Raw genomic sequence first — 27,959 nt, 5'->3', positions numbered from 1 at the left:
TGGAGCCACCAGCCCCAGGGTATTTCTCCATTTTGGGAGCCCGACCACATCCTTGCCCTGGCCTGGTCCTTGGGTGAAATGAGTTTGATGGGTCTCGGCACATGGTTTGACTGATCACATCCACAGCACAAAAATCAGCTGTGCAGTGTGGAGAAGATGCAGCTCACACCGGGGAGAAAGCATATAGCTCAATGCCTGAAAGAGATCTTGGGTGGCTGCATGGCAGCTTTGCTAGTTTTATCACAGGCACAGAGAAGGGAAGTCAGTGAGATGTGGGGCTGGCTGGTGGTGTCCTGGATAGAAGATGACCTTCCCTACGGACCCCATAGGGCATGGAGATTTGACCATGAGCTGGTGCAGAGGATGCTCCTAGGGCTCCAGGACAGGGTGGCGAGGCCAGTCCCGTTGGCTTGGGGCTGGTTGGAGTGGCTGTGGTGTGACACCGACATGTCCCCTGTGGCCAGGAGGGATGGGCTGGGTGCCCTTGACTTGGGATAACACCTCACTGAGCAACCACTGACTTTCCCAAACCCAAGGTACTCTTGCATGGACTTCACAGAACACCCTTAAAGCAAAAATTAAGGGTGAGAGGGAAGGTTTAGCCAGAGACCTTTCTTCCAGGGCAGAGATGGCATATTGCAAACAGGAGGTGGGAAGAAAGGGCAGGTCTCCATGATGAGGGAGGAGCAGGTGGAGTCCTAAACTGGCCCTGATCCCCTTAAGTTTCTGGGGGAGACCGAGGCAGAGACAATACTTAGATAAATGTCCCCAGCCTTCTCCCTGACACCTCCAAAGATGGGGCCCAGGCAGGCCATCCCCAAGCCCCCGCGCCAGAGCACCCAGCTGCTGGTGGTGCCTCTGCAGCAGGAGGAGGTGAGGGCACGGCGAGCAGCCCTTCCTGCTGCCTTAGCGGGGGATGGAGAGGCAGGGCAGCGGCCGTGGAGATTGAGTCTAGTGATTGCTTTAAGGGATTTGCTGTCTCTTTCTTTCTCCCTCTCTCTCTCTCTTTTTCTTTCTCCCTCTCTCCTTTTCCCCCCCTTTTCCCTCCCTCTTATCCCTTTCGTGGTGCATTTGTCTTCGAGGAACCTGGGGTGTTCTTTTCATCAGTTCAATCTCTCTCTGGCACTTGAGTCCTGATTGGCTGAAGGACTTAGGGAAAAAAAAAATCTTTAATTAAGTAGATAATCTCTTCTTAGGAAGTTCTGCGGCTCCATTTCACCAACCCCCTTTAGCTCTTACTTTAGGATTGGTTACCCTTCACAGAAGTTGGGATTCAGGGGGCATGTGCCTCTTCATCACACCAGGAGCGCCGGGTGGAAAATAACTTCATCCCTTCCCTAATTTTTGTTGCATTTCTTTTTTCTTTTTTTTTTTTCCTTTTTCTTTTTGTTTTCCCTGGTGGTGGTACCCATTTTTTTAATTTTTATTTTTTAGGATGTCCTTTCTCCCTCTTTATTTGGATTTTATGTTTCACATGGACCCTTATCTGGGCATCTTCCTCCTCACTCCCTTCTTCCAACCCTGCTGTGCCTGGTGAGTATTGAGAGCACCTCAGCCTGTGTCGCAGGCAGGTGCTCTTCCCAGAGACCCTAAGGATATTCTTCTTCACCTTCCTAATGTCCCCTCTTTTCCATGTAGCTCTGTTCTGTTCTTTAGCGGGACCAGATATTTAACTAACTCCCAAGACAACCATTGGCAGAGACATTCGATCTAAGCAGAGAATTCCCTTCTTCCCCCCTCACCTCCCAGCAGTAACTCTATGGGACAGATCCTGAGCTGGAGTAAATTGGAGCAGATGTCCCAAGAGCAGATGTGGAAGATCTAGCCCCTCACTTCCAATTGGGAAGATATCCCATTGGGACAGTCAGGGATTTCTGGTTTTCCAAAGGCTCACTGTCTGCTTGCCTCTGCTCTTAACCAAATCAAATGGGGCTTCTCTTATTCTCCCCGGAGAAGACAGTCCCTGATTAAGAGCTCAGAGACAGCAGGGATAAGCTCGACGCACAGGAGCATCGCTCTGTGATGCCTGCACAGGGTCAGGATTACATGTCTGAAAATTGTGTATTAGGGTTTCCTGGGGAGAAGCTTTTGGTGTAGAAATTGCTACGGTTTGGTTCCCAACGAACTGGGACCCATGAGAAGTATCCCCCGGGTACAAACCTGTGGGCATCTCCTGGCGACCTATTGCCCATCCTCAGAGTTGTTTTATTTTATTTCCAGAAATGTTTTATAAGGGTGAACAGAAAGAGATTACATTTGCATCACTTCTAGTATCATCCCTTGTGGAGTATATCTATCCCATGCTCAAGCGGAGATGGGCTCAAATGACCTAGCTCTGTAGGTATTTGTTTCATAAGTGATTTCCACTGAGTACCCAAACTTTATTCTCCCTTTCTGTGATGCCCCTGGGAATCTGCTCAGTGGATCACAGACTTATCTCTAACAGCAAGGAAAGTCTTTTCCCATTCAATTACTAAAATCCCCTGCCTCCCCCATAGCAGATCTCTGGAGTTGTTACTGTGGATGGAAAAATCAAAATTACAGAAAGGGAAACTCAAGACTAAATGGGAACTCATTCTTGCTAGGGTGGGGGTGAAATCTGTGTTCTCTCAGAGGTTTTCTCCTCCCTTGTACACCTCTAAATATGATACAGTGGCAAACTCAGGACAAATTTTACTTCCTGAGTAACGGGAATATGCATGTTATGCAGAAAGGTTAGGCAAGGCAAAAACTCATACTGATTTTATTTTGCTCTTTTCCTTCTCCCTTTATATGTCTCTTACTTTCCCCAGTATAGAGTAGGTTTAAAATACATTAGAAGGAAAAATAAATCAACATCTGTTAGAAAAAGTTCAAAGGGCGGAATTTTCAGTGCATGAAGTGGAGTGAAATACAGAAATCCCAGACATTTTCAATGGAAGTGGGATGTCTAAATGTCCTGCTTGACTTTCAGAAGGTTTTATCTAAAAGAAAAGTTTATAGCTCAAGATAGCTCCTCTTCTCTGAGCATCTTGCTCATAGGTCATTGTTTCCTGAGAGAAAGGAAAATTGTAAACTTTATTTGAAATGATCGTATTACAGATCCTGTCCTTTAACTCTCACAGAGTTTAAAAAAAAAAAAAAAAAAGGAAAGAAAAAAAAAAGGTTAATGGGGATCGTAATAATCCTGCTTGCAATTTCTCCTGTTTATCTGATCTAAGTGCTTAAAATGCAACAAGATCTTTTTTTTTTTTTTTTCCTTCTGTGATTTGATCACTATAATTGGGAGCGGGGCAGGGGGAGGTATTTAGATCAACAATAAATGCTTTTTGTATATGTGACCACTTCCCTTCTCTGATAGTGAATTAGATTCTGCCATATAAGCTAGGTGGAATGGTCAGTGTGTTTCTAGACCAGCAAAGTGTCAGGGTTGTATTTAGGAACTAAAAACTTAATAAATATAAGAAAATCGAGAGAAATGAAATAACAAATGTAAACCCTCAAATGTTAATGAGTTACCTCCTAGTTTCTTATCCTGTAGGAATAATGCAACAACCTCTAATGCCGCAACTTGCTTCCAAATGCTTTTTACACTTCAGATATGGGGTTGCCTCTAGTTTCTGGTGTTGCTGGTTTTCTAATAGCTTGACGATGAAATTCAGGTCGAAAGTGAAATTGTATCCATTTTCTGTGTTTAAAACAATGACAGTAAAGATCTAAATACAGCTATATCATTTTCTAAAGAGAGAAATCTGAATCAGCAGCAGAGTAGCGTGAGTGGGTGATCAGGTATCAAACAAGTTCTTTAATGGGAGATTTGATAAGGCTCTCAGGGCATATTAAACTGAGAAGCAGCGTGCGTGTTATTGGGTAACATTGTAACTGAGTAGAAATTATCAGAGGCTTATTAGTATTTGATACGTGTAAAATATAATGGGACAGATACTTGGCGGCATCATTTCCTATTGAACCCAACAGAATGTGACATACAACCTCTGCTATAGGTTAGCTTTGAGATAATTTTCTAGTATCAGATGCAATGAAACACCACTTGCCCTAGGTCTGCTTTATCCTGCGATGAACAGAGTTAGCGTAACACCCTGCCCAGTGCCCTGCGTGGGCTGGGAAGGTGGTTGCAGCACTCGGAGGGTCCCTACTCCCTGCCTGCTGAGGTCTGTCTCTGCTCTGCTCCCATCCGTTTAATGCTATCCTGGAGTTTGAAGGCAGAGGGAAAGAGTATTAGATAGCTTGAAAATATAAAAAATAATAAACAAATCATGCTACACAGACAAAAACGAAGAGAGATTCATTTCCATAGTGATTGCTACTTGCCTTTCAGAGATGACTCCGGTGGCACTGCCGACATTCCACTACTTCTGTGGTACAAGTGGCTTAATTGCTTTCTGTCCTTGCTAGAGACTATATCCAGAAAAAAGATGAAATTTTCTTAGCTAGACCATATGGTCAAGGACAAAGTGAACAGTTTGTCTCCATTATTACCTTTCGTTCCCTCTCAGCATAAATAAGAAAACTTCCAGCCATACGATGGCCCAATTTGCAGCAGATAGCACCCCGATATTCAAACTGTCCCATCTCCCCTTCTCCTGAATGCACTTGCAGCTGCAAGAGTTAAATGTGGGGGGTAAGCGTACTGATCTAAAAGAACCCTTCACTCATCTAAGTGCTACAAACCCACCCAGCAGCGTGCCTGCCTGTTGATCGGAGAGTGCAGGGAAAATGCCTTCTGTCTCTCTGACTTAATAAAAACGTTCAGAATATCCTGCTGGGAAATTGCTACTGTACCATTTGCTCAGCTGCAGATGGTGAATTGGCATATCCTGAACTTGGCCTTTTTGTGAACCTTGAGGTTTATCCTGGGAAGAACAGACCCACTGCTTCAATGCAGTTATGTCAACTGACGCCTGCTAGCAGACGCCTGCTAGCAGACTGGTTTTCCGTAAACCCTGAACCCGCGGATTACTGTCCTCCTCCTAAAGCCACCCTCACAACTTCTCGGATGTTCCTAGTCCAAGATAAGGCCCGCAAAGGTTTGAAACAAATGCTTCTTGAGCACTGGGAATTTGCTTTTTCCTACCAAAGAAGTGGGAAGCAGTGCAGATGGGATGTATCTCGTTTCACAAAGGCCAGATACGAGAGGAATTGTAATTCCCTAGATCTTGCCTACACGAGGGCATTTTAGCAGAATTTTCTCACAGCTGCTACCAGGGGCTCAGATTCATACCAACACCATCATAAGCAAGCTAGTGTGGTCCCCATGGCAAAGCTCTTAAGGAAAAGGCAAAGGACAGGAGGGAAAACAGATGGAAAATAACTTGTTCATGCTGCTACCCAGTTGCGCGAGGATGGGGACCCACAGAGCTTACACAGTCTGAAAAGCCCCAGGTTCATGCCCCTGTGTGATTCAGGTCACCCGATGCTCTAATCACCCGGCTACAGATGCCGTCTCTCCAAGTCCCAGGAAATATTTAATTAGCTGTACAATGCAGAAGCGGCTCCCAGAGGAAAATTCCTCTGCAAAATAGCCATCAGCTTCATGCCGAAGCACCCACCGGGCCTGAAGAACAGCTGGGGCTGAATCCCGGGCCTGAAACAAAGGGAAAGGGCCTGCTGCTCTCACACTGTGCCGTGGCCACGGCCCCCTCCCACCTTGACCCAGGGGAGCCTTTCCCATATCTTCATCCATATGGATACATTTCCACAAAAAAAAAAAAAAAAGGAAAAAAAAAAAAGTAGACTTGCCAAATGAAACTTTGCAAACTAGCTCTTCGAACTCCTTCTAAACTGTGAGTAATAGCAATGATCGGGTTTCTTGTGGTTTTGACTGAGCTAAAGCAGCTAGCCCTCCTTAGCCCTCCTTTTTGTGGTGTACCTCTGAGAGATCACCGTCAGGGCAGCTCTAGCTGAGGGGACTGCCGCATGGCTGCACTTCTTCCCCCAGCTTGGGGTGTTAGTGTCTGCTTTTGCCTGCACTTCTGGGACACCCAAGCCAGCCCTGGGGTTCCCAGCGCTGAGGCTCTGTGAGAGCCCAGTTTCTCTCAGCATATGCTCCAGCTTTTGCACCATTACTCAATGCAAGGTCTCAATCAGCTCACATCACCTCCCCGGCCTCAGTGTCCTCCGCTGGGGTACAGCACTCATCCATCTTAGAGCCACAGTGTGCCTGCAGGGCAGGCTCTCCACGGAGTCACCAGAAACAGTCATGAGGGTTATTTTGCAAACCTGGAGTTTTGGAACGAGTTGATTGTAGGATAAGCCTCCCTCCTCTTGCTTCATTTCTGGCTAGGGATTGTTGGGGTTGGCTGTTGGTCCTTTCTGCCAGGCATAGCTAAGCTGCGTCCTCCAGATCCCTCGTGGTGGTCACAGCACCACACATGGTCTTGATACTGACAGACCACTTGCATTGAAACAGCCTTTCTTGCTGGAGAAAGAGACTTGGAAGGTTTCAGTGACCCTGATTTCCATCACGATCCTGCAAATCGTTGTACTGGTACAGGGGAAGGAGCTCAAGGCTGCAGGGAATGGGGGAGGCCGGTGGGGATTTTTTCCAGTGGAGAAATACCCAGCTGAATGCTAGCCTGTGAGCAAGCCTGCGGCCAGGCAGTAACCAGGCTGAGGGGTTCGTGATCCTACAGTGACCTGCTGAAATCCTTCATTCAGCTCAGCAGCTCCCAGCTGCCACCCACCAACAGCAGCAGCTCAGGACACTCTCAGTCCCTGCTGAGGACAGTGGCACATCAGCTGGTGGCCAGGTCACGGCCTACCACTGCCCAAGTGAAGGGGGAAGCTGCTCTCAGCTCAGGCTCTGCAGTCACCTGTGCATTGCCCTGGCAGGCAGCAGATCTCACTGGGCACGGTGTGGCCTTTTGGGCAGGGCAGTCTCGGGTGGGAGCAATGAGAAGAGACTGTTTTGCCTTTCCCTCCCCTCCCACCTGGAGGCAGGAGGAACCGGTTAAAAATGTTGTGCCATGACAAACAAAAGCCACATGCCAAAAGAGCGTGAAACTGGCAACAAAAAACTTGTGATTCAAAAATAAATATTAGAGTTCCTTTCCTTTATTTTGCAATATCCTTAGGAAGAGAGCCCACATTTTTTTTTCCCCTCTGTAAAAGGAGTAGAATTTGTTGATCTATGGAACAAAGCAGGGGGATCATTGGGCTCACAGAACTAAAGATTTTAGGAGCCCAAAATTTAAGATTACTGAAGTAGACCTAGTGCATTTTCAGTAGAAAAATGAATTTCTATGAATAGTGGCAGTTTTCCATGAACAGTAGCAGAAATAAAAATTTCACAGGAATACTCACAAGTAGGCAGCTCTGGAAACTGTTCATCTCAATTTTTTCACATTTCACTTGGAAAACGTCAAAGTTTAATTTGGGCTAAGCAAGAGAAGAGCATGGGCTGCCAAAGCTGGCATCGTAGGAATGCAGGAGGCCATGGGGCATGGCCCATCTCCTGGGGCTGGGCGCACGCTATCCTGAGTTAAGCTGAGCAGCATTTGGTTATGGCAAAAAGCAAGGGTAGGGGAGCAAGGAAGCACTAAAAAGATGGGGGAATTGGTATGAAAGGCAGCTGTGAGGAGGAGAGCGAAAAGAAGGAGTGGTGATAGAGGGCAAGGGGACTGCAGCAGTGGGGAGGGAAGGAGGGGTGCAGACAGCAGGGCTGGGGAGTTGCTCTGGAGAGGAGGACAGAGGAGAGTGCAGTCACGGGGACCTGGGAAAGATGGGTCCTTGGGACTGGGCAGGCAGAGAGGGTCCAACCTGGAGAGGGGAGCAGGCAGGGGGAAGAAGGAGGCACCGAAAGACCAGAGGTGCCTGCAGCCAGGAGCCAGGCAGGCTGCCGGGCTGAGAGGAGAGCCCTGGGATGCTAGGCATTCCCCAGGCCCCTCCGCCATCACCCCCTCCCTGCTGACACTGTCTCTGTCTTCCAGGTCAGTGAATAATTTCCTGATGACGGGCCCCAAGGTAAGAGAAATCCCTTTGATCTCTGTCCCTGATTCCACTAAACCCAGGAAAGGGGGTGGGGGGTGGCTCCTCCTTCCTACTCCTCTCCATCCAGCCTCAGCCAGAGCTCCCCTCACCCCAGGACTCCAGCAACAAGGCAGGGGAGGGCCAGGGATACCCTCCTAAGAGCTGCAGCTCCATGGGCTGTCAGCAAAGGAGCCTGGGCTCCTAAGCTGCTTGGGGTCAGAATTTGGAGACGGGTCTGCTGACACCAGGTGAGGATCTCACCTGCCATCTGTTGCTTCCTGCTGATCCAGTCAGCATCAGGACCCATGGTTATTCAGCTGGAAGGACACTTTCTGTGGCCCTACAAAACACGCTTCCTCAAGAAGCACAGCTGGAATTGCCAGGAACTTGTTTGGTGTTTTTGACTCCCCTCCTCCTTAGACCCCTCTTTTAGAGGCTTATTTTTCCCTAACCAGGACCAGCTGTAAAATTCACCCCCAGATTTTTGTTCCTCCTGATAAATTCATCTTTAGAAACCATCTCCTTTCACACTGGAGAGATAAGGGTTTCCCCATTGCCAGGGCTGGCCAGCACATTGCTCCTAATGTGGCTACTAGCCAACAGCTCCATTTGGCCTTCTCCCTGCAAGAGGCTTAGCCTCTAACCCAGCACAGCAGAAAATGCATTTCCTGCGGCTGCTGGCAACTGCTAGACCCCAGGGGAGCCAAACCCAGGACAGCCCTTCAGCTCTGTACATCTTGTCTCAATAAGATGGCACACAAGTCCCTTGCAGTTGAATGCCAGCCTCCTGAGGAGACTGGTGCTCTGCACCATGCTTCTCCATCCACCGAGACCCCAAAGCAGCAGGACCCTCAATATGCAGTGCCAGGGTGATGCCATCCCCCTCCTGACCTGCTGCTCTGCCCCTAGGCCTATCTCATCTACTCCAGCAGCGTGGCGGCCGGGGCGCAGAGCGGCATCGAGGAGTGCAAGTTCCAGTTCGCCTGGGACCGCTGGAACTGCCCTGAGAGGGCACTGCAGCTCTCCAGCCACGGCGGGCTGCGCAGCGGTAAGGAAAGCATTGGACACCACTACCGGGACCCCCTTGCCACAGGTTAGAGCCCAGCAGCCCCTCCTCTCTTCCCATGTGCCTCCTTTCCTGCCCTGTTCCCACACGGGCTGTCCCTCTCCTGGAAAAGCCCAGGAGGGATCTTCCAGGAGGCCCCTTCACACATCAGACGTGCTGGGACTTAGCTTCAAGGCAAGGCGGCCCTGCAACTCCAGTGCTGCCTCTGGACCTACTGAGACCCAGCTGGTGCAGGAGTGCCCCATCAAGCCCCGTGTGGGCTGCTGGACACACCATACCCAAGATGGGCCTCTTGCCTTCAGGGCTGGGAACCAGCATGGGGCAGTGAACAGAGGGATGGGGGTGAAGTGAGCAGACAGAGCTCTGCGGCGGCTGTGTTCTGGCCAAGGAGCAGGAGAGGGAGGAATATCTCCCCACAGCTTCCAGGAGACTGAGATGTCAGAGACACCTTGGGCAGAAATCCAGTGTTGGCTGGCACTGGGAGCGGGTCCCAGAACCATTCCTGTCTAGGTTATCTGCTCAGATACAGACCCTGCTGATATTAAATGAAATCCAAAGGCCCAGTGACATTAACTGATAAACATCACACAGATCTTGGTGGGTAGGTATGGGCACCGCACTGAGCCCCTGTCAGTCTGGGCTGGTGTCTAGCAGAAGAAAAGGATTGAGGGGGCTGTGGGGAAGGAGCCCTTCCACCCCTGGAGAAGGCCCCTTCCTCCCTGGGTTGTATCAGTGAGATGTAGGGGACATTTGGGTGTCTGTGCTGTATACTCACTGGTGAGCTCCCACGACAGCCAAGCGATAAACTCATCCACGCCCTTGGAATAGCACAAGTCAGTTTGGATCAAGCCCGGAAGCTTCCATCTTCATGTGGTTCAAGCCAAGATGAAGCTAATCTAATACACGGGGTCTCCTCTCTGCCCTGCAAAGCCCCGCTCATTGCAAACCTCATCCAACCCAGTCTCCTGCATGGCAAGAGTCATTTCTAACACTGGTCTTGCCACAAAATCTTTAGCACATTTGCTCTTCTTGTCTTCCCACTTGACAGCAAACCGAGAAACCGCCTTTGTCCATGCCATCAGCTCTGCAGGCGTCATGTACACACTGACCCGGAACTGCAGCCTGGGGGATTTTGACAACTGCGGCTGTGACGACTCCCGCAATGGGCAGCTCGGTAAGGAGAGACAAGCTGGGGTCCCTCTGTCGCGCCCCAGACTGCAGGAGGAAGCTCTCCTCTCCTCCACAATTTCACCAGAACTACTGTTGGGGAATGCAGGATGGCATTTATAGACCTCAGGAGCTTTCATCAGCATGGCAGATATATGAGAGCACAGTCAGGAGAAACACTGGCAGTGCCCAGCCTTCATCCCATCCCCGTCCCCACTGTCCCTAGCCTCTAGCTGCTGTGTGACCCTTGGTGTGGAAACCCAGGGCTTCACTGCTCTGGCTCTCTCCTCAGCTGTCACAGAAAACAGTGAAATTTGGGCATTTTGTTTTGAAAGGAAAAAAGTGAGATTTTTAAATTATCAAGATCTTTTAAAAGCCTTTTCTTGTTTAACTGTACTGGGCAGTTGGTGCGTGTCAGTTTGTGACAAACTCCACTGGAGTGCCCAGTATTGAGTAATTTGCTTTATTGGCTAATACTTTTTAAAACAGTCACCATTTCATAGGTGTCTGAGGCCTGGGATGGCCCATCTCTAGCAGAGCAAGACTTTTGGGCAACGACACAACAAATTGTATCTTCTCTGGAAAACTGAGCTAGTCATGCTACACTTCCTTTCCCCAAAACATGTCTGTTTTTCATGAAAATTTTCCATTGCGAACTTAAAAACTTGGCAGGCAAAAGAAATTTTTGGGTTTGTCCAAAACATTACGGTTCAATTCCACATGCTGCCACGCTGACTCTGGGTTGCTGTTTCTGCGCTGGTTCAGTGTTTCCATTCTCCCTTCGGCCCCAGCTCTTGATTTGGACTTCATCATCTGCTGCAATCATCCACCTCCCGTGAGACACCACCGCCTTTCCCTGCGAGAGGGCACCCAGGCAAGGGCCGGGCCTTTCAGGGACAAGTGGCACAAGGCCATTAAACCACAACGCCCACGATGTACCACTGAGGCACACAAGGGTCAGAATATTCCAGATTTCAAACCTTCCCAGAGAATTTGGTATTTTTCTCTAGGAGGAAAAGAAAAAACCACACGATGTGTTTCCAGGCAGCTGAGCTAAATTACCAAGCCCACGCTAGGTTAGCAAAAGTACCCGCCGCATCTTGCTGTATGGTTTCAGATTGGACTGATTAAAGTCATGTTTAGAGGGAAGGTGATTAAAGACCCAAAGCCTCATCTATGTAAGACTGCTAATATATGACAATTAACAGCTTCTGAATCCTGTTCTATAGAAAGCCTGGAAATCCTTGGGTTTGTTACATGTGTCTTCACTTCTTGTGTGAGCCACATACTGCCCAGGCCTCAGTAGAAATGGCAGAAACCCAAGGGGAGGGTAACTGGGAATACCACTGGGCAAATGGCTGGCTTTGTCCCCCAGCCTCCATTCCCCACCTTATCACTTCTGGAGACCACCCTTTCTCATCCCTGGGGCCACAGCACAGTGAGGGGCTGGTTCCCTGGCAGTGCACAGCTCATCTCCTTTCCTAGGTGGGCAAGGCTGGCTGTGGGGAGGCTGCAGCGATAACGTGGGCTTCGGGGAAGCCATCTCCAAGCAGTTTGTGGATGCCCTGGAGACTGGACAAGATGCCAGAGCTGCTATGAACCTGCACAACAATGAGGCAGGTAGAAAGGTGAGCCCCCTCCCTCCTTTCAGACCTGGAAGCACATACCTGATGTGCTCTGGCCATTCACTATGGTGTCTCACTGCTTGCTGTGGCTAAAAGCATGTGCCCAGAAGAAATAATTAACTTGCTGAGGAGAGGGGAAGGCAGGGTAGCAGTACTGACATGATGAGTGTTTGTTCTAACATAGCAAACCTTCCATGATTACCCTGCTAACTCCTTCTTGCTGTCCTTTCTCCCTCTTCAAGTAGTAAAGTCCCTTGGAGAAGCAAATCTGAACTTTCAACCAACCATCCCTGGGCAGGGCTATTGTATAAGGAGGGGCTGTGGCAGACCCCTCCACAAGCTTGGAGCCAGACCTGTCCATGAGCTGCAGCACAGAAATGTCCCCCGTCAGCCCTCTGGGCATTTTCCTGCATCCCCTCTCTCTCCTCATCTTGCAGGCTGTCAAAGGAACCATGAAGCGGACTTGCAAATGCCACGGCGTGTCGGGGAGCTGCACCACCCAGACCTGCTGGCTGCAGCTGCCCGAGTTTCGGGAGGTGGGCACTTACCTCAAGGAGAGGTACCACAAGGCCCTGAAGGTGGACTTGCTGCAGGGGGCAGGGAACAGCGCTGCCAGCCGGGGTGCCATCGCCGAGACCTTCAGCTCCATCTCCAAGAAGGAGCTGGTCCACTTGGAAGACTCTCCTGACTACTGCCTGGAGAATAAGACGCTGGGGCTGCTGGGCACGGAGGGGAGGGAGTGCCTGAAGAGAGGCAAGGCGCTCAGCAAGTGGGAGAAGCGGAGCTGCCGGCGGCTGTGTGGGGACTGCGGGCTGGCGGTGGAGGAGAGGCGGGCCGAGATGGTGTCCAGCTGTAACTGCAAGTTCCACTGGTGCTGTGCCGTGCGGTGCGAGCAGTGCCGCAAAAGGGTCACCAAGTACTTCTGTGTCCGCAAGGAGAAGCAGGAGCGGAGCGGGGGTGGTGGGGCCAGCCGCAAGCTCAAGAGAAAGCTCTAACTGTCCCCTGCTCCTCCACGGTCCTCTCTGTCCCTCTCCTTCCCTCCCCACCTCCCCAGCAACCCGTGGCACCATTTCCTTTTGGGTTAGCTTTGTCTCATTCCCAAGCAAGGCCTCTTCACCCAGCGTCACCTCACTGGGGCTTGGACAAGGCAGAAGAGCTCCCTTGGGCCTTGGCCATACAGGGCATTTCCTGTTAGTGCAGTGGCTGGTAACCTCTGGGACACTCATGTTGACAAAACCAGGTGAGATTTGGTCCCTTCAGCCCAGGGTTACTCTATCCAGTGACTCTTTTTATTGCTGAAAACGCAGCTGGTCTCTGTGGCTCCTGCTCCTTTCAGCTTTTCTGTTCCCCCAGGCAAGTGCTGCTCATGCTGCTCTGGGCTTTTAAGCAAGCAAGATCAACACTCAGGAAAACATGAGGAAGCTAAGACGGCACCACTAGATGTGGGCCACTCAGAGTGGTATACCCTAAAACAGAAGAGGCTTCTAGTACTGTTAAAAAAAAAAATAAAATAAAAGAGGCCCTAAAAGAAAATTGTTACTGCCTTTTATTAAGCCCTGCACTGAGGAAAGAGAAAAGGTGTACAACTCCTTCCTGTAGTGAGCCAGCCTCCAGGAAGCCCACAGTATCGCCTCCCATCCTTTCACAGCTTTGCTAAACTCTCCAATGCTTCACTTTGCAATTGAGACAGCAGCAGCAAGATTCAAGCTGCTGCTTGACCTGCCCATTAAACATTTGTCCTAAGAAGGCGTCACGTCACTTGCTTTTTTACACATTTGCTCTGCATCTTCAATGCCTTCAGGTCTGGCCTCCCTTTTCACCCCAGCGCTTGACTGGTTGGTGCCATAATGATGCCCTCACACTTCTCCAGTCCCTCTTCCATCCCAATCTCCCCCAGAGAGGAGCTGCCAGCTGAGCCCCTTCCCCAGTTCTTGGTGTACTTGCTGAGCACTCTTACCCTGTCAGCTAACTAACTAAATACTTCCTCATAGTCTGAGAAAATGTCAGTTTCTATTTAATGGTGTTGTAAATAGGAAAGTGAAGCACTTTGAAGTTTAATTTATTGCACAGTTACTGTGATGTATACATAACATTTTTTCCTCCACGGCATATTGTATATACTCTATAGGCTAAGCAAGCAGCAGGAAGATTTGCTTGATTCATCTCTGTTCCCTTGCCATGGCTGAGGTAGGCAGGGAAGAGGCTATCTGAAGCAGGATCTGAGGAGACTCTGCACCATCAAAGTGATCTCCCTCAGGCTATGAATTTATACTCGACTTTGCTGTTTGAAGTGTCCTTTAGACAGATGAGAAGCCAGCAGAGCTAAGTTACTGGCCATCAGATCTGTCTTGTAGTCAATATTTGTAAACCAATAGCAAATGCAATAAATCAGTAGCTAAGTGCTTGCAAAATGCTGTTGTGTTGGGTGTTTTGTTTGTCCAATTGCATGTGCAGATGTATGTAGTTATAGTTCTGGAGACTACAATACAGCCACTTACTCATCTGTTTATCACAAGGAGAGCTGACCAGTTCCCTCCACCTCCACCCCTACCATGACAGGAAAGGGTTTGCTCTCTTGGATGCAGCCTCAGGCAAGCTCAAACTGTGGTGCAGCTGTGAGAAGAAAAGGAGGTGAGAGGGGAGCAGATAGGGGCCCAAGTGCCCATTTCAGAGGTGACACACTAAAGACACTCAGCAGTCTGTATGAGTGTCTCAGTTATAAAATATCCCCTTCATCTCAGGGCTACTTTGATGGGGGTGGGAATTCAGACCTAGGGCAAGCTGAGGTCCCACCACAGCAAGAGTATTCATGTCAAGCAAGAATCTGGCAGTTCAAAAACTGAAAAAAAAATATCTTGGCCTATTCTCAGGGAAAGCTGAAACACTTCTACTCCAGACACAAGCCACCAGCTGTATGCACAAAGTTCCTATTAACAGAAGGACCTTGCCCCCGGTCTCCCTTGCACCTCTGGCAGCAGTTCCTCCACCACCTCGCCCTGCTCCCTGGGGTGGGGACCCATCCTTAGGCAGGAAAGCAAAGAGCTGCAGAGAGCCTGTCACCTAGCAGAGGAAAGCTCCAGCACAGGCTAGCTTGAGGACAACCGCAAGGCAGAGAGGACAGCTTCTACCCCTGTCCCTCTGTGCTCCCCCACTCCGCAGCCAGCTTCAAAAGCAAGAAAAGGGGAAGCTGTGGAAGCTGTTTCCTTCCCTCCCCTGCCTGTGCTATTGCCCCACACAAGTGCCCTGTGAAGACTGTGGCGCAGGCCAGGATGCGCCCACCGGGCAGGGTGATGCCTGTTGGCGAAGGGGAACAGCGTCCCCATCCTTCCCCAGGCCTGCTGGAGCGAGGGGGCACACAGGGAGCATTAGGAGCAGGGGCCCCACCGCCGCATGCTTCTTTCTCTGGGACAAAATGGCGACACCGCAGCTGCAAAATGTGCTGACCTCAGCAGCGGGTCGGGGCCCGGAGGGGTCCCCTTCCCCAGCAAAAGCAGCCCTAGGCAGTAAAGGCACTGCTGCCATTGTGTGGCAGGATTGGATGCTTCCATGTATTCATTTCGCTTTAATGAAGGCGCATTCCTCAGAGGAGAAATATTTACATTCAGCTTCCCAGGTGGTCACCTTCGCCCAGATGACACACAAACAGGCAGCCCCCCGCTCCCTTTTCCAATCCAAACCTCTTTAGAGGGCTCAAGGAGGAGGGGAGCAAGGGGAGGGGGGCTGCTGGGGGAGCAGAAAAGAGAAGGGAACAAAATGCTAATAAATCAGCCAGCCAGCCCTTTTCCCCTCCCCTCTGTGGAGTCAATGGAAAGTGTCATTTCACATGCTAATCCCCCTCCGCTCTCTTCACAACACCTTTTCCGAAAAGTGTTTGGGAAAAGTCCTTGTGGCCCGTTTACAGCTCCCTGCCGCTTCGGATTCCTTCTTGTCTAAGGCCGCGGCCCCCGTGTGGGTCTCTCCCTCCAGCAGGGCTCCTTACAAAAAAAATCTCAACAAAGACTTTGGAGTTCATCAGCCTCCCACTGAAATTCACAGCTGCTGAACAAACTAATCCCCTCTCTTGGCCTTTCTTCCTTTCAATGGGTTCTTGGCTTCAAAGACACTTTGGGAAAGGACTTTGTGGGGACTCACACTGCTCCCTCAATAGAAGTTAGTGCAAGCATTATCTTCAGAGCAAGTGGCTTTACAAACAAATACTGCCTAACAATCTCTGCCCCTCCAGCTCCCCCAAACACACACAAGCCTAGCCTACAGACATGATGTTATCTGCAACGGGATTAGAGCTCTGTTCTCCATGCCCAGGGATCCCTTCCTCCTGCCCCCCAATTCTTTGTCAAACCGAAGGCCTTCTCACCCAACAGAAACAGCAGCGCAGGGATGCTGCAGCAGCATGTGCCCACATGGGAGGAGGCACGGCCGACAGGCTGCTGTCTGTAAACCAGAAGCTGTTAGCAGCCAGACAGCGCTGTACCTGGAGCAGTGCTTTCCAACTGCACCTCCGAGGCAGCAAACAGCACTAGGGCCACAGAGACTGAGGCCTGGCCTCCAGCCTCTCCGAGCCCCTCGAGTAGGTCCCCTCACTACCACCTGCTTGGTTTCCATACCAAGAGTTTTAGGGACAGTGCTCACTGGAATAAACCTGAAACGGAACTGAGCAATGGGGGGACAAAGGGGACAAGCAGGAAGGACTAAGAGCAAAAGCAGGGTAAGTCGGCAGTCTCTGCATGAACCCAGGGATAGCAGGTGCAATGCATGCTGGAGGAAACTGAAGTCAAATGCATCTGAGAAATAGATGGAAAAAATCCTCATTTCTCAGTGGGACAAGTGGCCTGAGTTAAAGCAAATGGGCTGGACTGCGCAGGGTACCACAACTAGATCCAGAAAAGCAGAATCCAAGGGTCACAACACAAATGCAGCCCTTGAAAATCAGCTTACATCTCCCCCGATGAAGCAGAGCTAGGAGGCCACAGTGGTTGCTAACTGCTCGCACAGCACTGCAAGGCTCCCCTACACCTGGCATTTGCCCCTGCAAGCAGAATTTAAAAAGGCTGTTTTTCCCTGAATGTGTGTATTGTGTCCCTAATAGCCCAGAACCCTCATAAACCATGGTCCCTTCCCAACAGTGGCCAAATCTTCCCCCAACCAAACAGTGTTTCTCAACCTTTATTTCCTCCCAAGTCATCCCAATCCCAAGACAGGTAATACAGTCTTTCGTACTTCAGTTTCATGTCTTCTGACTGGCTGGCCTGTACAAACGTAATAGCTAGCCAGCTAGGCAACAATTTTTTATTTTGGTTTTGATTCTTCCCTCTTTATCTCAGCACCGTTCCACCTCAGCCTTCATACCTTCTTAAAAACTTAGGTGAAATCAGCTAACAGATTCAGAAGTTATCAACTGGTGGCAAGAACTGCCAATTCAACGGTATAAATTTGATTTCCACAAAGAAGGTCAGATCCTCCTGCTAGTTCAAGTGGCATGGCTTCAGTGGCATAACGTTGGCTTCTAAGAGAAAAGGATCTCATCAAGGGCTCTCTTTACTTACTTCCTTCCAACTTCTGATGCCAAGTGTAAAATCCCCAACACCACTGTGATTCCCCAGGGGAACCCCAGCATCCCAGGGACCTTCTTGTATGTGATGCGGAAGGATAGTAACAACTGAGGAAGGTGTCTTAAAGAACAGTTCTCTGATCCTGCAGCCCGGTGGAGCAGGTAAGACCTGAAGTCTCAAACCAGGATGTTTACTGCCCACACCTGCAGAGCCCGTGATCTGGTTTGCCCCACATCATTTTTTGAGCTGAGAACTCAGTGGGAGGCCCTGAAGACTGAGAGAAGTCCCCCTGTAACCAGACGTGACAGGCAACTGCCTTTAGGCCCAAGCCTATGAAAAAAGCTGGAAGCATCACAAAACACAGCTTTTATTTCACTGTTCCGTAATCTTTCAGTGCATCAAAGTGCAGCAATAGAAACAGAACACAGCAGCAACAAGGAGGCACTTTGACCTGGAAAGGAGAGGATGAGACATACCCTCTCCCTCCCTTCTCTGATTCCCCTCCCTCCTAAGTCCCATGGTAGAGCAGGCTGATCGGTGTAAGTCACTGAACCACAGACCCACGATGGCATTACCACTCAAGCAGCAAGCAGAGGAAAGCAGGGGCTGGCTGCAGCCAAACACTGGGAAGAAGCCTCGCTCCCAGCTAGGGTCCAAGGATTGCGCTGCCCAGCTAGCATGAAAGAGGGTGAGAGAGGAAGACAAGGGAGGAGGAACAGAGGGAAAGACACAAATGTGCCCTAAAATCCCATCTACCTTCCCCGATTTCTTCTGCAGGACAGATATGCTTCATTCATTTATTTTACCCCAGAGGAAATGCCACAGTGTTGAGAAGCTTCAGTACAGCCACGTCCTTGGGACCTGACAATGCCTCCTCCTGCAGCACATTTCTACCAGCATGGTGCCAAGGGGCCTTTGAGAACCACCTTCACACATACCCATCGCCATAGGCAGAATGAACACACCACACTTGGAGCAACGAGCTGTCTCCTCCTGCTTGCGTTTGGGTCAGTCTGGGTAGCTCCAGGGGATACTTAAAGGGACCTGTACAACCCCTGCTGCTTCTAAAGCCCTTAGACTGTCCAGAAATCCCAATGCAGGAAGCCTTTAGATAACACCAGCTGGCAACAAGCCAACCGTGCCAGCATAAAGGAAGTGAAAAAGGCCAGCCAGCCAGTGCAGCTTTTAGCCCAGACACACAATGCTGCTGGCTCAGGGGAGGAGCACACAGAGCAGCCCAACTTGTCAGCATTCCTGAATGGGAGAGTCCCAGGAGCTGGAAGGGTGAAACCAGCCCTGGGTCCGAAACAGAGGCTCAAGCCTACAGCTTAAGGGGGGAAAAGGGATACTGGATAGCGTGGGGACAGTTGGGTTTCCTGTTTACCCTCTAGAAGAGAGGGCTGGGTGAAGAAGAAAGAGAGAACCAAAGTTAGCCCAGAGCAGGCCTGTAGTAAGCCGTAGTTGTAGCAGGTATGGGAACAGAGGGGCAAGAGGTAAGTCAAAGATTAGAATGAAGTTAAAGGAGGAACCAGAGGAGAGATCCTGACTGCAGCCCAATGGGGCAGGGACACCACAGCTTAGGTCCCAAGGGAGCCCAGCTGTCACTGAGGCAGCAGGGAATAGAGCCCGAGGTGCCAGCCCTGTTTGTCTCTTACTGAAAAGCAGCGCCAACCTGGGAAGGAGGAAGTTTCCCATTTGTGCTGGGGGAACAGGGAAGAGGAGACTACACAGAGCAGTTCTGGGGGGAATCTCTGTGTAACCTGGAAAACCTGAAATTGAGAGCCCTGGGTTGGAAAATAGCTTTGGGGGAATAGCAGGGAGAGAACAGCCTCCAGGAGACCCACAGTCCAGTGGGCTGTCTGGAGAGCAGATGGGGCCAGGCATGCTGGCTCAGCACAGTTCCAGGCGCTGGCACAGACTTATTTCTCCAGAGTCAGAAGGAGAGTCCACAGCCTGCAGCACATCGACAGGTGAGGGAGTCCACCAGCTCTCATTGTGCACTGCACCAGCTGCTCCGCACCTTATACATTCAGCTTGCCAGCAATGGTCATGAGGACTTTCAGGATGGGCATGAAACTGGACACCTCACTGAAACTGCTGCTGCTCACCACCTGGGTGTGAACCAGGAGACCCTGTTGGTAGTTCCTAGCTTCAATGCAGTGGGCAATCTCATGGAGACCCATGAGGATGGTTGGAGAGAGCTGTGGGAAGGGAGTAGAAATGAGTCAGAATGCCCAGCACTGTTACACAGGCCCCCACCTCCCTCCATACCCTTCCCTCCTGCTCTCCACCTAATCCTTGCGAAACACAGCACCTACACAGCCAAGCACTGGCAGGAGAAATAGCCTGCTCCCTCCTTCAGTTTCCCAGCCCATAACAAACATTAAACCAATACCCAGGCTGGGTTATAGTGAATGCAGATCCTAAGTAATGACATTTCAGCATTAACTGAATATTTGATATATTTGTGGAGGTCAAAGGTCCATCTAACACAGAATCCTGTCTCTGTTCAGGCATAATATGGACACTCAGGGAAAGAATACGTGTTATAAGGATTCTTCCCTTGACTGATAACCCTCCAGCAATTGGCATCAGCTGTTTCAGTTTTCCAAACTGGAGGTTACACTAGATTCACACTTAATAACCACCGCCAAAACATTCCTTTACAACTGCCCATTCCCATCTGGAACCTGTCTATTTATCAGTATACTTCCTGGGGGAAAAGCACCCTGCAAATACCTCCCCAGCTTTTCCTTACATTATCTCTGGGCCAAGGTTAAGGAAAAAAATGTATAAGGCAGGCTGGATTAAAGGAACATTGTAAGGTTTGGCAACCCCTAGCTTTCTTAAGAGGATATGTGCTGGAAATACTGAGGCGGACACCAAGGCCCACAGCCCAGTACAGAGGTGGGATCAGGAAACGGACTCGATCACAGGGAATGGTGGCACCTACTTACCGCCTGCTCGCGGAGCTTCTCGTACAAAGTTTCCAGCCGCTGCAATGCATCCTCCAGCTTTCTTCGAGTTTTCTAAAGTGAAATAGGCAATGCTAGCTCTGCCAGGGATTAAAACCCACTGCTTCCAGTATCAGTTTGCTCTTACTCAGCCCTCCCCTCTATTCTTCCCACAGCACCTTGCATTTCAGCGGCATCACAACCTCTGCCAGACAGATTACAGCCAGAGACTGTGATACAACCAGCCACGACCTCACTGTGCACATATTTACGCACATGTTCTCTTCCCAAGACAGGAATTTTTTCCCATTTCTCATCTCCCAGCCTAGACATTTCTCCCTTTTAACAGTGTTTGCAGACTACAGGACAGAGCAACTATCAGAAAGGAGGGATTATACTTTCTACTCCAGGCAGCCACCAACAAAAGGATCTGAGTACTGACAAGAGTACTGAAGATCTGGTGGGACTGACCACACTGGGGTCCCACCGTGGATAATCCACTCACAGGTACATTATCATTATACTGTGGATAGAAATACCTGTCTCTGGGCAATGCTGGGACAGGCCTGGCACGCTTAGGAGCTCAGGTGCATTGTATTGCTGTACCAATCCAGCCACACAACTTCCATGTCAACTTAGAGCTAGAGAATATTAAGCCCAAACCACAGGTCTTTCCATCCCTGCAGGGAACCTTTAGGTTATCTCCCAGAAATTGCCACACACACTGCACTCCCAGGATGCACACAGCAAACATGCTGAAACTACTGTTACACACAAGCTGTCTGACTCCAGGGTAGTTTGACAGTCAGGGCTCAGTGCTTTTCCCAACACCTACTAAGTAAAGTCACCTGGAAGGCTTCACAGTAGCCCCAAGGTCTGGGAAGACCTTACAGCCTAACATAACATGATGTGTCAAACACCGTTTTGCTTCTGAACACAGCCTGGCCTGATACATTCATGCTATGCAGCACACGTGCCAACAGCCTTCCAGGAGCTGGGATGGAGAAATTTCAGTGACTCAGACACAAAGATCGTCTGGCTTTCTCTCTCAGCCAGGATATCTCAGCCTTTCCCTTTAAGCTCTGAGGATGGCTGGCAATACCAGCTCTGCAGAAACCATCTGCAGATCAAGCCAGTGAAAAAGGAAGCTGAATTAGCTGGGTCATTCCTTCTGCTTTCCTCAGAGAAAAGAGCCAGGAGGACAGAACCATTGTTCCAAAGAGGCAATGAGAAGTACTGGATAAACACTAGAGAATACATCTCAGATCCCATGAGATGGACAATCCTATGGCCTAAATGAAGGAGGCAGAGATTAACTGGCTAAATGGAAAAGACTCTCCCTCTCTTACTGTGACCAAAGAAGAAAGTACATAGCAGTCAAACATCAGTGAGGACAAAAAAGCCAAAGGACAGAAAAGGGAGGACTTACTGGATCAGTGGCAATAGCAGAGCAGCGTTGCACCAGCCCTTCAAAGGTGGTCTTCAGCCCCTGGTGCTCAGGAGGCAACTCCTTCCTCTCAACTCTCTCTGCAGGTAGCTGGTGATACTGCCAGAGACAGAAGCAGCTGAATGAATACAACAGGAGCATGAAAGGCTGGAGCAGACAGATTCCCCTTCTGCAACTATGAACAGAAAGAATTTCACCCCTTGGCAAATCCAGAAAATACCTGGAAGCACTGAGTTATATTATCATCTTCAGACTGCAGTGCAACTTCAGGCCCCTGTGGATTCCCAACTCTCAGCAGGCTGACAGCCTGTCTGGCCACCCTCCCTCCCAGCCATACCCAGGTGTCATTTTCCACCCTGGCAGCAATTCTAACTATTCCTCTAACACTCAGGCAGAGATACGTTACAAGGACAAAGGAGCAAGCATAAGCCCTGCAGCTGCCAAGCAATAAGAATCTCAAAAGCCAAGTTGCTTTTCTACTTGACAAGGAGCTGGTGGCTGGGGAACACCACGCTTTCCCTGGATACCTGCAGGCTGCCTTCCTTCGGTGCTCCTGGAGGTGACTGGCCAGATTCCTGCAACCTGGAGAGCGAAGGATGGATCCCTTGCGGCTCACTGGGAAGGCTCATTACTGGAGCTGTGATGGGGGCTGGAGGAGTAAATTTCTCAGGCAACTGTCAGCAAAAAAAGAAAGATTAAAGAAAAAAAAAATCACACACAAAAAAACAAATCCAAGGAAGAAGGGTTGATTACACTCTCAACAGTCAAATTCAACATCCTTTCTAACTTGCAGAGAGCCCAGTTCTCAAGATGTGTAACACATCCCTGTTCTTTCAAGCCCCCGGACTCAAGAGCATGGGGCCCTTCCTCTTGCATCCTAGATGAACAGCCAAAGCAACAGCAAGAAAACCCCTCTGGAATTGTTCAATCAAAGAGATCCGTTGCCCCTGAAAGCACTGGTCCTCAGAAAGCCGCCTTGGCTCTGCGACGGCACGAGTCCTGAATGTAGAGATTAGCAGCAGTAAAGTGTCCAACAGAGCAAGTGTTGAAGAAAATCCCACGACATGGGGGGAGAATCCTCTTGCAAACACTTCATCGTGCCCCTGCTAAGCCAGAGAGTCAGGATAGATTCACTCTGACAGGGCTAGATCAAAAGGAGATGGCTTTAACAAGAGGCTAATCCTGTTGTAGTGAGCACAGCCTGAAGCAGGTTCCCAGCTATGCTGCCAGAAAAAGGGCGAGAAGTCTCTTCCAAGCTAAAGAAGAGGAGTGGGGGGCGGGAATGGTGCCAAAGAAGCTTCTCATTGCACCTGCCAGCAGGCAGCAGTAATAGAAATGGGGTACTGAGAGCATTTGTTGCAAAATAGCTCAGCTTACAGGTCCTCCGGTGCATTCACTACAAGGTAGAGAGCAGCATGGCAAACGTGGCACACAGCTCAAAGCTAAACCTGTCCCAATTTCTTTCAGAAGGTGCCATCTCAGCACCTAAGGAAATTCACTGTGGGTCTCACCATGCTGAGGGGAAATGCTGCCCCCAACAGTCAGGTGTTAATTCAGCACGATCTTTCAAGCTGCATCAAAAAAGGTGTGTGGGCAAGGGGATAAGATTAAATCTGCATTTCTAGCAACAGGTGACTGTAGTCAGCCTGGGAAGTACTGAGAGAAGATGCAGCACCACAGACAACATAATCATGCTACAAAACAGCCACCCTGGATAATGGTATGTGATTTTGGATGGCAAAGAGTCAAGGTGATTTAGACTGCAATCCGAGTATTGCGTATCGTGCAGGACTGGGCAGATCAACATGGAATGAGAGGTGCTGAGTGTGACAAGGAGCAGTTACAGGAATGCATCTTTCGCATGCAGCTCCCTGGCTAAAAGACAACCAACACATATTCTAGTCGAAAGCTTACCTTTTTCTTCTGAAGGCCTCCTCTTACAGATGGATCAGTCCAAGATTCCTGAGCTGTCAAGAGAGAACAACACACAGATGTCACACTTGGAGAAGATGGCCACAGCTGCAATTCATGGTTCGGAACTCCCATCAGCAAAGGGCCCATGTCTCTAACTCCCCCATCACTGCACCTTCAAACCATTTCAGCTGAGGAATTTGAGGCTCAGCTCACAGACCCAAGAACTGCTCTTGATTTCCTTTTGCTTTCTTAATGACATTCTGAGCATCTGAATATGTGCACAGGCTTCATGAGGTGACATCTGATCAGATTGTCCTGGTACACCTTTACACCCACACAGAAAGCCTTTTCTTCAACTACCTGAAGACTTCCACATTCTGCATAGGCTGCAGAAGTCAGCCTCAGAGTCAGGGCTGGACGTTGGTCAGGACCTGCGTGTGGAATCAGGGATTTCCTGGGGTTCCCCAAACCGAGAATCTAGTGCTGTGGTTATGTAGCAAAGGCTACTCTATAGGTGAAAGGGTTTCTCATGAACACTTACAGGAGTGCCTCACTGTGGAAGTCCACAGCGGTGCAGGTTACTGTGATAGGGGAAGACTTTAGAGGTGGGTTGAAATTTTCCCTTTCCAAAAGGATACCCAGAAACAAAGCTTACCAACATTTGCTGGCTTCCCACCTAGAAAGGAACAGACTTGGCCAGCAAATTTCTTGGGAGCAGAAGGGTGTCTCAGCAGAGAGTCAGTGGTACCTAGCCCTGAACCCCACACTAGGTGATTAGAAATCCATCAGACCACACGACATCAGAAGACCTTCAACCACGCTTTGTTTTGCTACAGCCAAATTCCAACTACCTTGTCTATGGCTGTCTTGTAAGGGTACCTGGATCTCTAGACAAAACCCCAGTGCTTCTTTTGTCACACCAGTATTAATAACCTCAGGCCCACAAGATGGGAAGAACCTGTGAGAAAGTGGCATAATTCTATGGGGCAATATCAAAATTGCTGGAGCTCAGTGCCACGCTTAATGAGCCACTGATCCTCAACTGAGCTTTAAAAATCACAGGGGAAAGATGCAAAAGGTGCTTCATTACTTTAATTACCTTTATTATTAAAACTCTGGCAGCCTCTTTTTGCCCTCCCTTTTCCCATGATTTCAAGACTCACTCTCTGATGAGTTTGGATCAGTAGTTTAATTAAGTTGGCACTTATTTCTAGCTTGGGGATTCTGTGCCCTAGAACTCTGCTGGCCCCCACCGAGCTTGTGGCCTAGCAGTCCCTGGCACTATTCCAGCCCAGTGGCACTTTGAATCCTCACAGGAAACAGCTATTTAAATTATAGTCTTTAAGCCAGGCACTTAATCATCAGACACGAGACAACAGGAACTTGCTGCATTTTGGTGGGATAAAACCCTGGCTATCTTGCCTCTACTACTTGTGAAAGACAATTTCTCAGCAACCCTGAAAAGAACACTCCATAGCAGCAGTCTCCAGCAATGCCTGTCCTAGAAAAAATACAACTGTCACAAGATGAAGTCAGGGATTATCCTAGCCAGACAGGAGATCAGCCAACACGTTACTGTCCTTCACCCTGCCCTTGATGCTCACCGAGAGCATGGGATTTCTACAAGCAAAGATCTCTCTTCACTGAGCTAGTGAGAATTTCTCCACGAGCTCACGTTCAGGAGTTTCCAAAGGAAGTAAGTCTGGCTAGATTGAGTGATCCTACAGTCCCTTTCCAGGCTAAAACCAGTACCCATCAAAACCAGGGCAATAGCAGGCAGGAAAGCACTCTCAGGGAAGCCTATCTGCACTGCTGATCCAGGCACGCCATATACTCCCCAAGAAAACTAACTGAGGCTAAACGTTGCCAGGAGAAGCAAACTTCCCAGCAGTGCATTCCCACAGGGCATCTTCAGCCTGAGGAAGTGTTTGATATCCTTGCCTTGGAATATGCTTTAACAAGCATTGAGGCCTTTTGTTTCCCTGCTGAATGGACAACTCCCTTTCTGGAGTCCTACTCTACACAGTGCGGCTTGCTAGGTGGTAGAAGTGGGTACCCAGTATTCAGATTTCCTAAACAAAGCTGAGCCTCCCTGGATACTACTTTGTGCCTGGCAGATGGTCTTTGGCACAAGCAGCCACTGTGCAGAGCCACCCCACTAAGACATCAAGCCTTACCCACTGACAGCACAGACTGGCAGATGCCTATTTTCTGCCATCAGTGAACCCCAAGGAGATACATCAGTACGAAGCACCAGTCTGAAAAGCTCTACAGTCCAACTTCTCCCCAGAAGATGGAGATTGACACTCAAACCTTGTCCTGTAACAAAAGCCAAGAGGACTTTCTATTTCCCCTTGGAACAGAGCCCCCAGATTCTGCTTGGGAAACTGTTCCATCACTGCCCATGTGGGAGCCTCACCTCTTCCAGCCTACCTGGGGAGAGCACAAGCACAAGTAAAGCCATGCACAAGGCTGGGAGTGTAACAGGGAAAAAACATGAGATGCGTTACAGCCACTGGCTTGTTCCTTGTCTAGAGAAGCAAGAAAGGAGCAGGGGCTGCTCCCCTATCCTGCTGGCCCAGCAGCTGTGCAAAGGGACACAGAGACTGAGAATACTCTAATCCTTCCAGGACTGGAGGCAAGTAGAGAAGGAAGAAGTCTCTGTCTTCTGTACCCAAACTCATCGGTAATAGCACAGTGTTTTCATTTCACTTGCAATATCCTCAACTGTCACTAGTCCTCAGGACAAGTATATCCACTACCCTAGTTGCACAGCTCTCCAGACATGCAAGGAAACAACAAACAGCAACGAGCAGGCATGCATGCATGCATACTAAACATGCACACACCCCACATTTCACTGGAAGCAGCAACATTGCCTCCCCCACAGCTCTGGGGGCTTCTCTGTGTACTACCTGCATGATCCATGCGGGGATCTAGCCAAGGGAAGAAACCTGAAAATCAAGGCAGGGTGGGAGTCATCATCACCAACAGCTTTTACTCAGCAAGTAATATTCCTGGACTACTATCCCTGATAGCTTTTCGGAAGGAACTTGCACAGCCTTAGTACACTGTAGAGAGGAAACCAGAAGAGATTCCCTGGCAAACATTTTATGGCAACAGGAAACAATGAGGAGAATCAGAGCACAGCACACAGGAATTTTATCTTGAAGCTAGGCAAGGGGCATCCTATGGACAAAGAACCACCGCCTTGCTACCTCAGCATTTCAAATGTACTTTTCATTTAAGTTACATAAGCAAGGATAAGATCAACAAGCCTTCCACCAATAATTCCCCAGGAACTACCACCCTTTCAGTCAGACCAGATGCCTCTGGAGTGAATGATGACTCAAGGCTGCACTGGGAACCTGAAGAGACAGCATCTTGTAACCACAACATGGGGGACAGAGAAGCCGAACAGCCTGACTGAAACTGTCATCAATGCTGTATTCCACCACCACAGCAAGCCTCAGCACAATGAGCCTGTAAGGGTAGCCTCAGAGAATCCCACATCTAGCCTTTAAGGCAACAGACCAGAGCTCAGAAGGCCCGTGTCCATTATGTACCGCAAACTGCCTCCAGGAGTGTCTGGGTCACGCAAGTCACCCAAGCAGTACTTACCTGTGGGAGGAGGAGGAAGGCTGGCTGCTGGCAGGGGCTTAGTAGATGGAGCTCCAGGACCACCCTGAGGGTAACCCATGTTCATGGGGCAGCTGAACGGTGCTGAAGAGAAACCTAGAGGAGACTGGCTTGCCACAGGGAAAGGAGAAGCTGCAGGAAGCTGAGACGATGGGACCGAGGCTGGAGTGAAGAGGGCAGGTCCAGGTGGTAGAACACCAGGAGATGTCATGGGCATGGACTGTCCTGACAGAGGAGGCTGGCTGGGGAAGGAAACAGGACCACCAGGTCTGGCTGCCGCTGGGCTGTATGGCTGAGACTGTGACAGAGCTACAAGAAAGAAAAAGTGCATCAGCATCACTCATTCCGTGTTCAATCTACTCCTGGTGCTCTCCTTCATCCTAGTAAGTCTTCCCTTCTCCAAGCCATGCCCCAGTGTATCCATGCCAAGCGTATCCCCCATAACCCAGGCTACATCAGCAAAACCCTGCCAGAAAGTTAGCAGTGGCTCCTGGATCCCTATATATGCTTAACAACAGTGGCAGTGCAGCAACAGTTACTAGAACTAGGTATGCCAGAAGTGCTGAGAAGCTTCTCTGACAGCTGACTTGTTCTTTTTAAGTACAACAGACCCGTGAGAAAGAGGTAAAG

At 49.6% G+C, this 27,959-nt stretch overlaps 2 protein-coding genes across 5 annotated transcripts in view; one reads left to right on the top strand and one right to left on the bottom strand.

Moving 5' to 3' along the window:
• The first annotated feature begins 16 nt into the window (after positions 1-16).
• On the top strand, positions 17-17,531 carry WNT8B (Wnt family member 8B). Its single transcript, XM_083844719.1, has 6 exons — positions 17-1,533; positions 7,929-7,962; positions 8,878-9,016; positions 10,083-10,208; positions 11,687-11,829; positions 12,264-17,531. The coding sequence occupies exons 1-6, from the start codon at positions 1,436-1,438 to the stop codon at positions 12,819-12,821; spliced, it is 1,098 nt and encodes a 365-aa protein (XP_083700845.1). The 5' UTR covers positions 17-1,435; the 3' UTR covers positions 12,822-17,531.
• Positions 17,532-17,726: 195 nt separating this feature from the next.
• Positions 17,727-27,959, bottom strand: part of SEC31B (SEC31 homolog B, COPII coat complex component) — a 33,072-nt gene continuing 22,839 nt past the window's right edge. For 3 of the 4 annotated variants that reach the window (XM_083844711.1, XM_083844713.1, XM_083844712.1), the window contains 7 exons: positions 27,312-27,638; positions 26,606-26,644; positions 23,691-23,743; positions 22,304-22,450; positions 21,759-21,875; positions 20,333-20,404; positions 17,727-19,576 (listed from right to left, as the gene is read on the bottom strand). In XM_083844711.1, the coding sequence (XP_083700837.1) occupies positions 19,397-19,576; positions 20,333-20,404; positions 21,759-21,875; positions 22,304-22,450; positions 23,691-23,743; positions 26,606-26,644; positions 27,312-27,638 (935 nt within the window). In that variant the 3' untranslated portion in view covers positions 17,727-19,396. The remainder of the gene's footprint in view (positions 19,577-20,332; positions 20,405-21,758; positions 21,876-22,303; positions 22,451-23,690; positions 23,744-26,605; positions 26,645-27,311; positions 27,639-27,959) is intronic. The other variant, XM_083844714.1, reaches the window with a different exon arrangement.

The sequence above is a fragment of the Anser anser genome, assembly GCF_964211835.1.
Source record: "Anser anser genome assembly, chromosome: 7".
Taxonomy (NCBI): domain Eukaryota; kingdom Metazoa; phylum Chordata; class Aves; order Anseriformes; family Anatidae; genus Anser; species Anser anser.
Note: the sequence above shows the minus strand (reverse complement) of the source record. Positions and strands in the feature narration are given on the sequence as shown.

Bases quoted from the DNA above. Each gene is read 5' to 3' on its own strand.
- WNT8B (XM_083844719.1), top strand. From the start codon at position 1,436: ATGTCCTTTCTCCCTCTTTATTTGGATTTTATGTTTCACATGGACCCT. The intron at 10,209-11,686 runs GTAAGGAGAGAC...CTCCTTTCCTAG, and splicing joins CTCCCGCAATGGGCAGCTCG to GTGGGCAAGGCTGGCTGTGG. The intron at 11,830-12,263 runs GTGAGCCCCCTC...CTCATCTTGCAG, and splicing joins ACAATGAGGCAGGTAGAAAG to GCTGTCAAAGGAACCATGAA.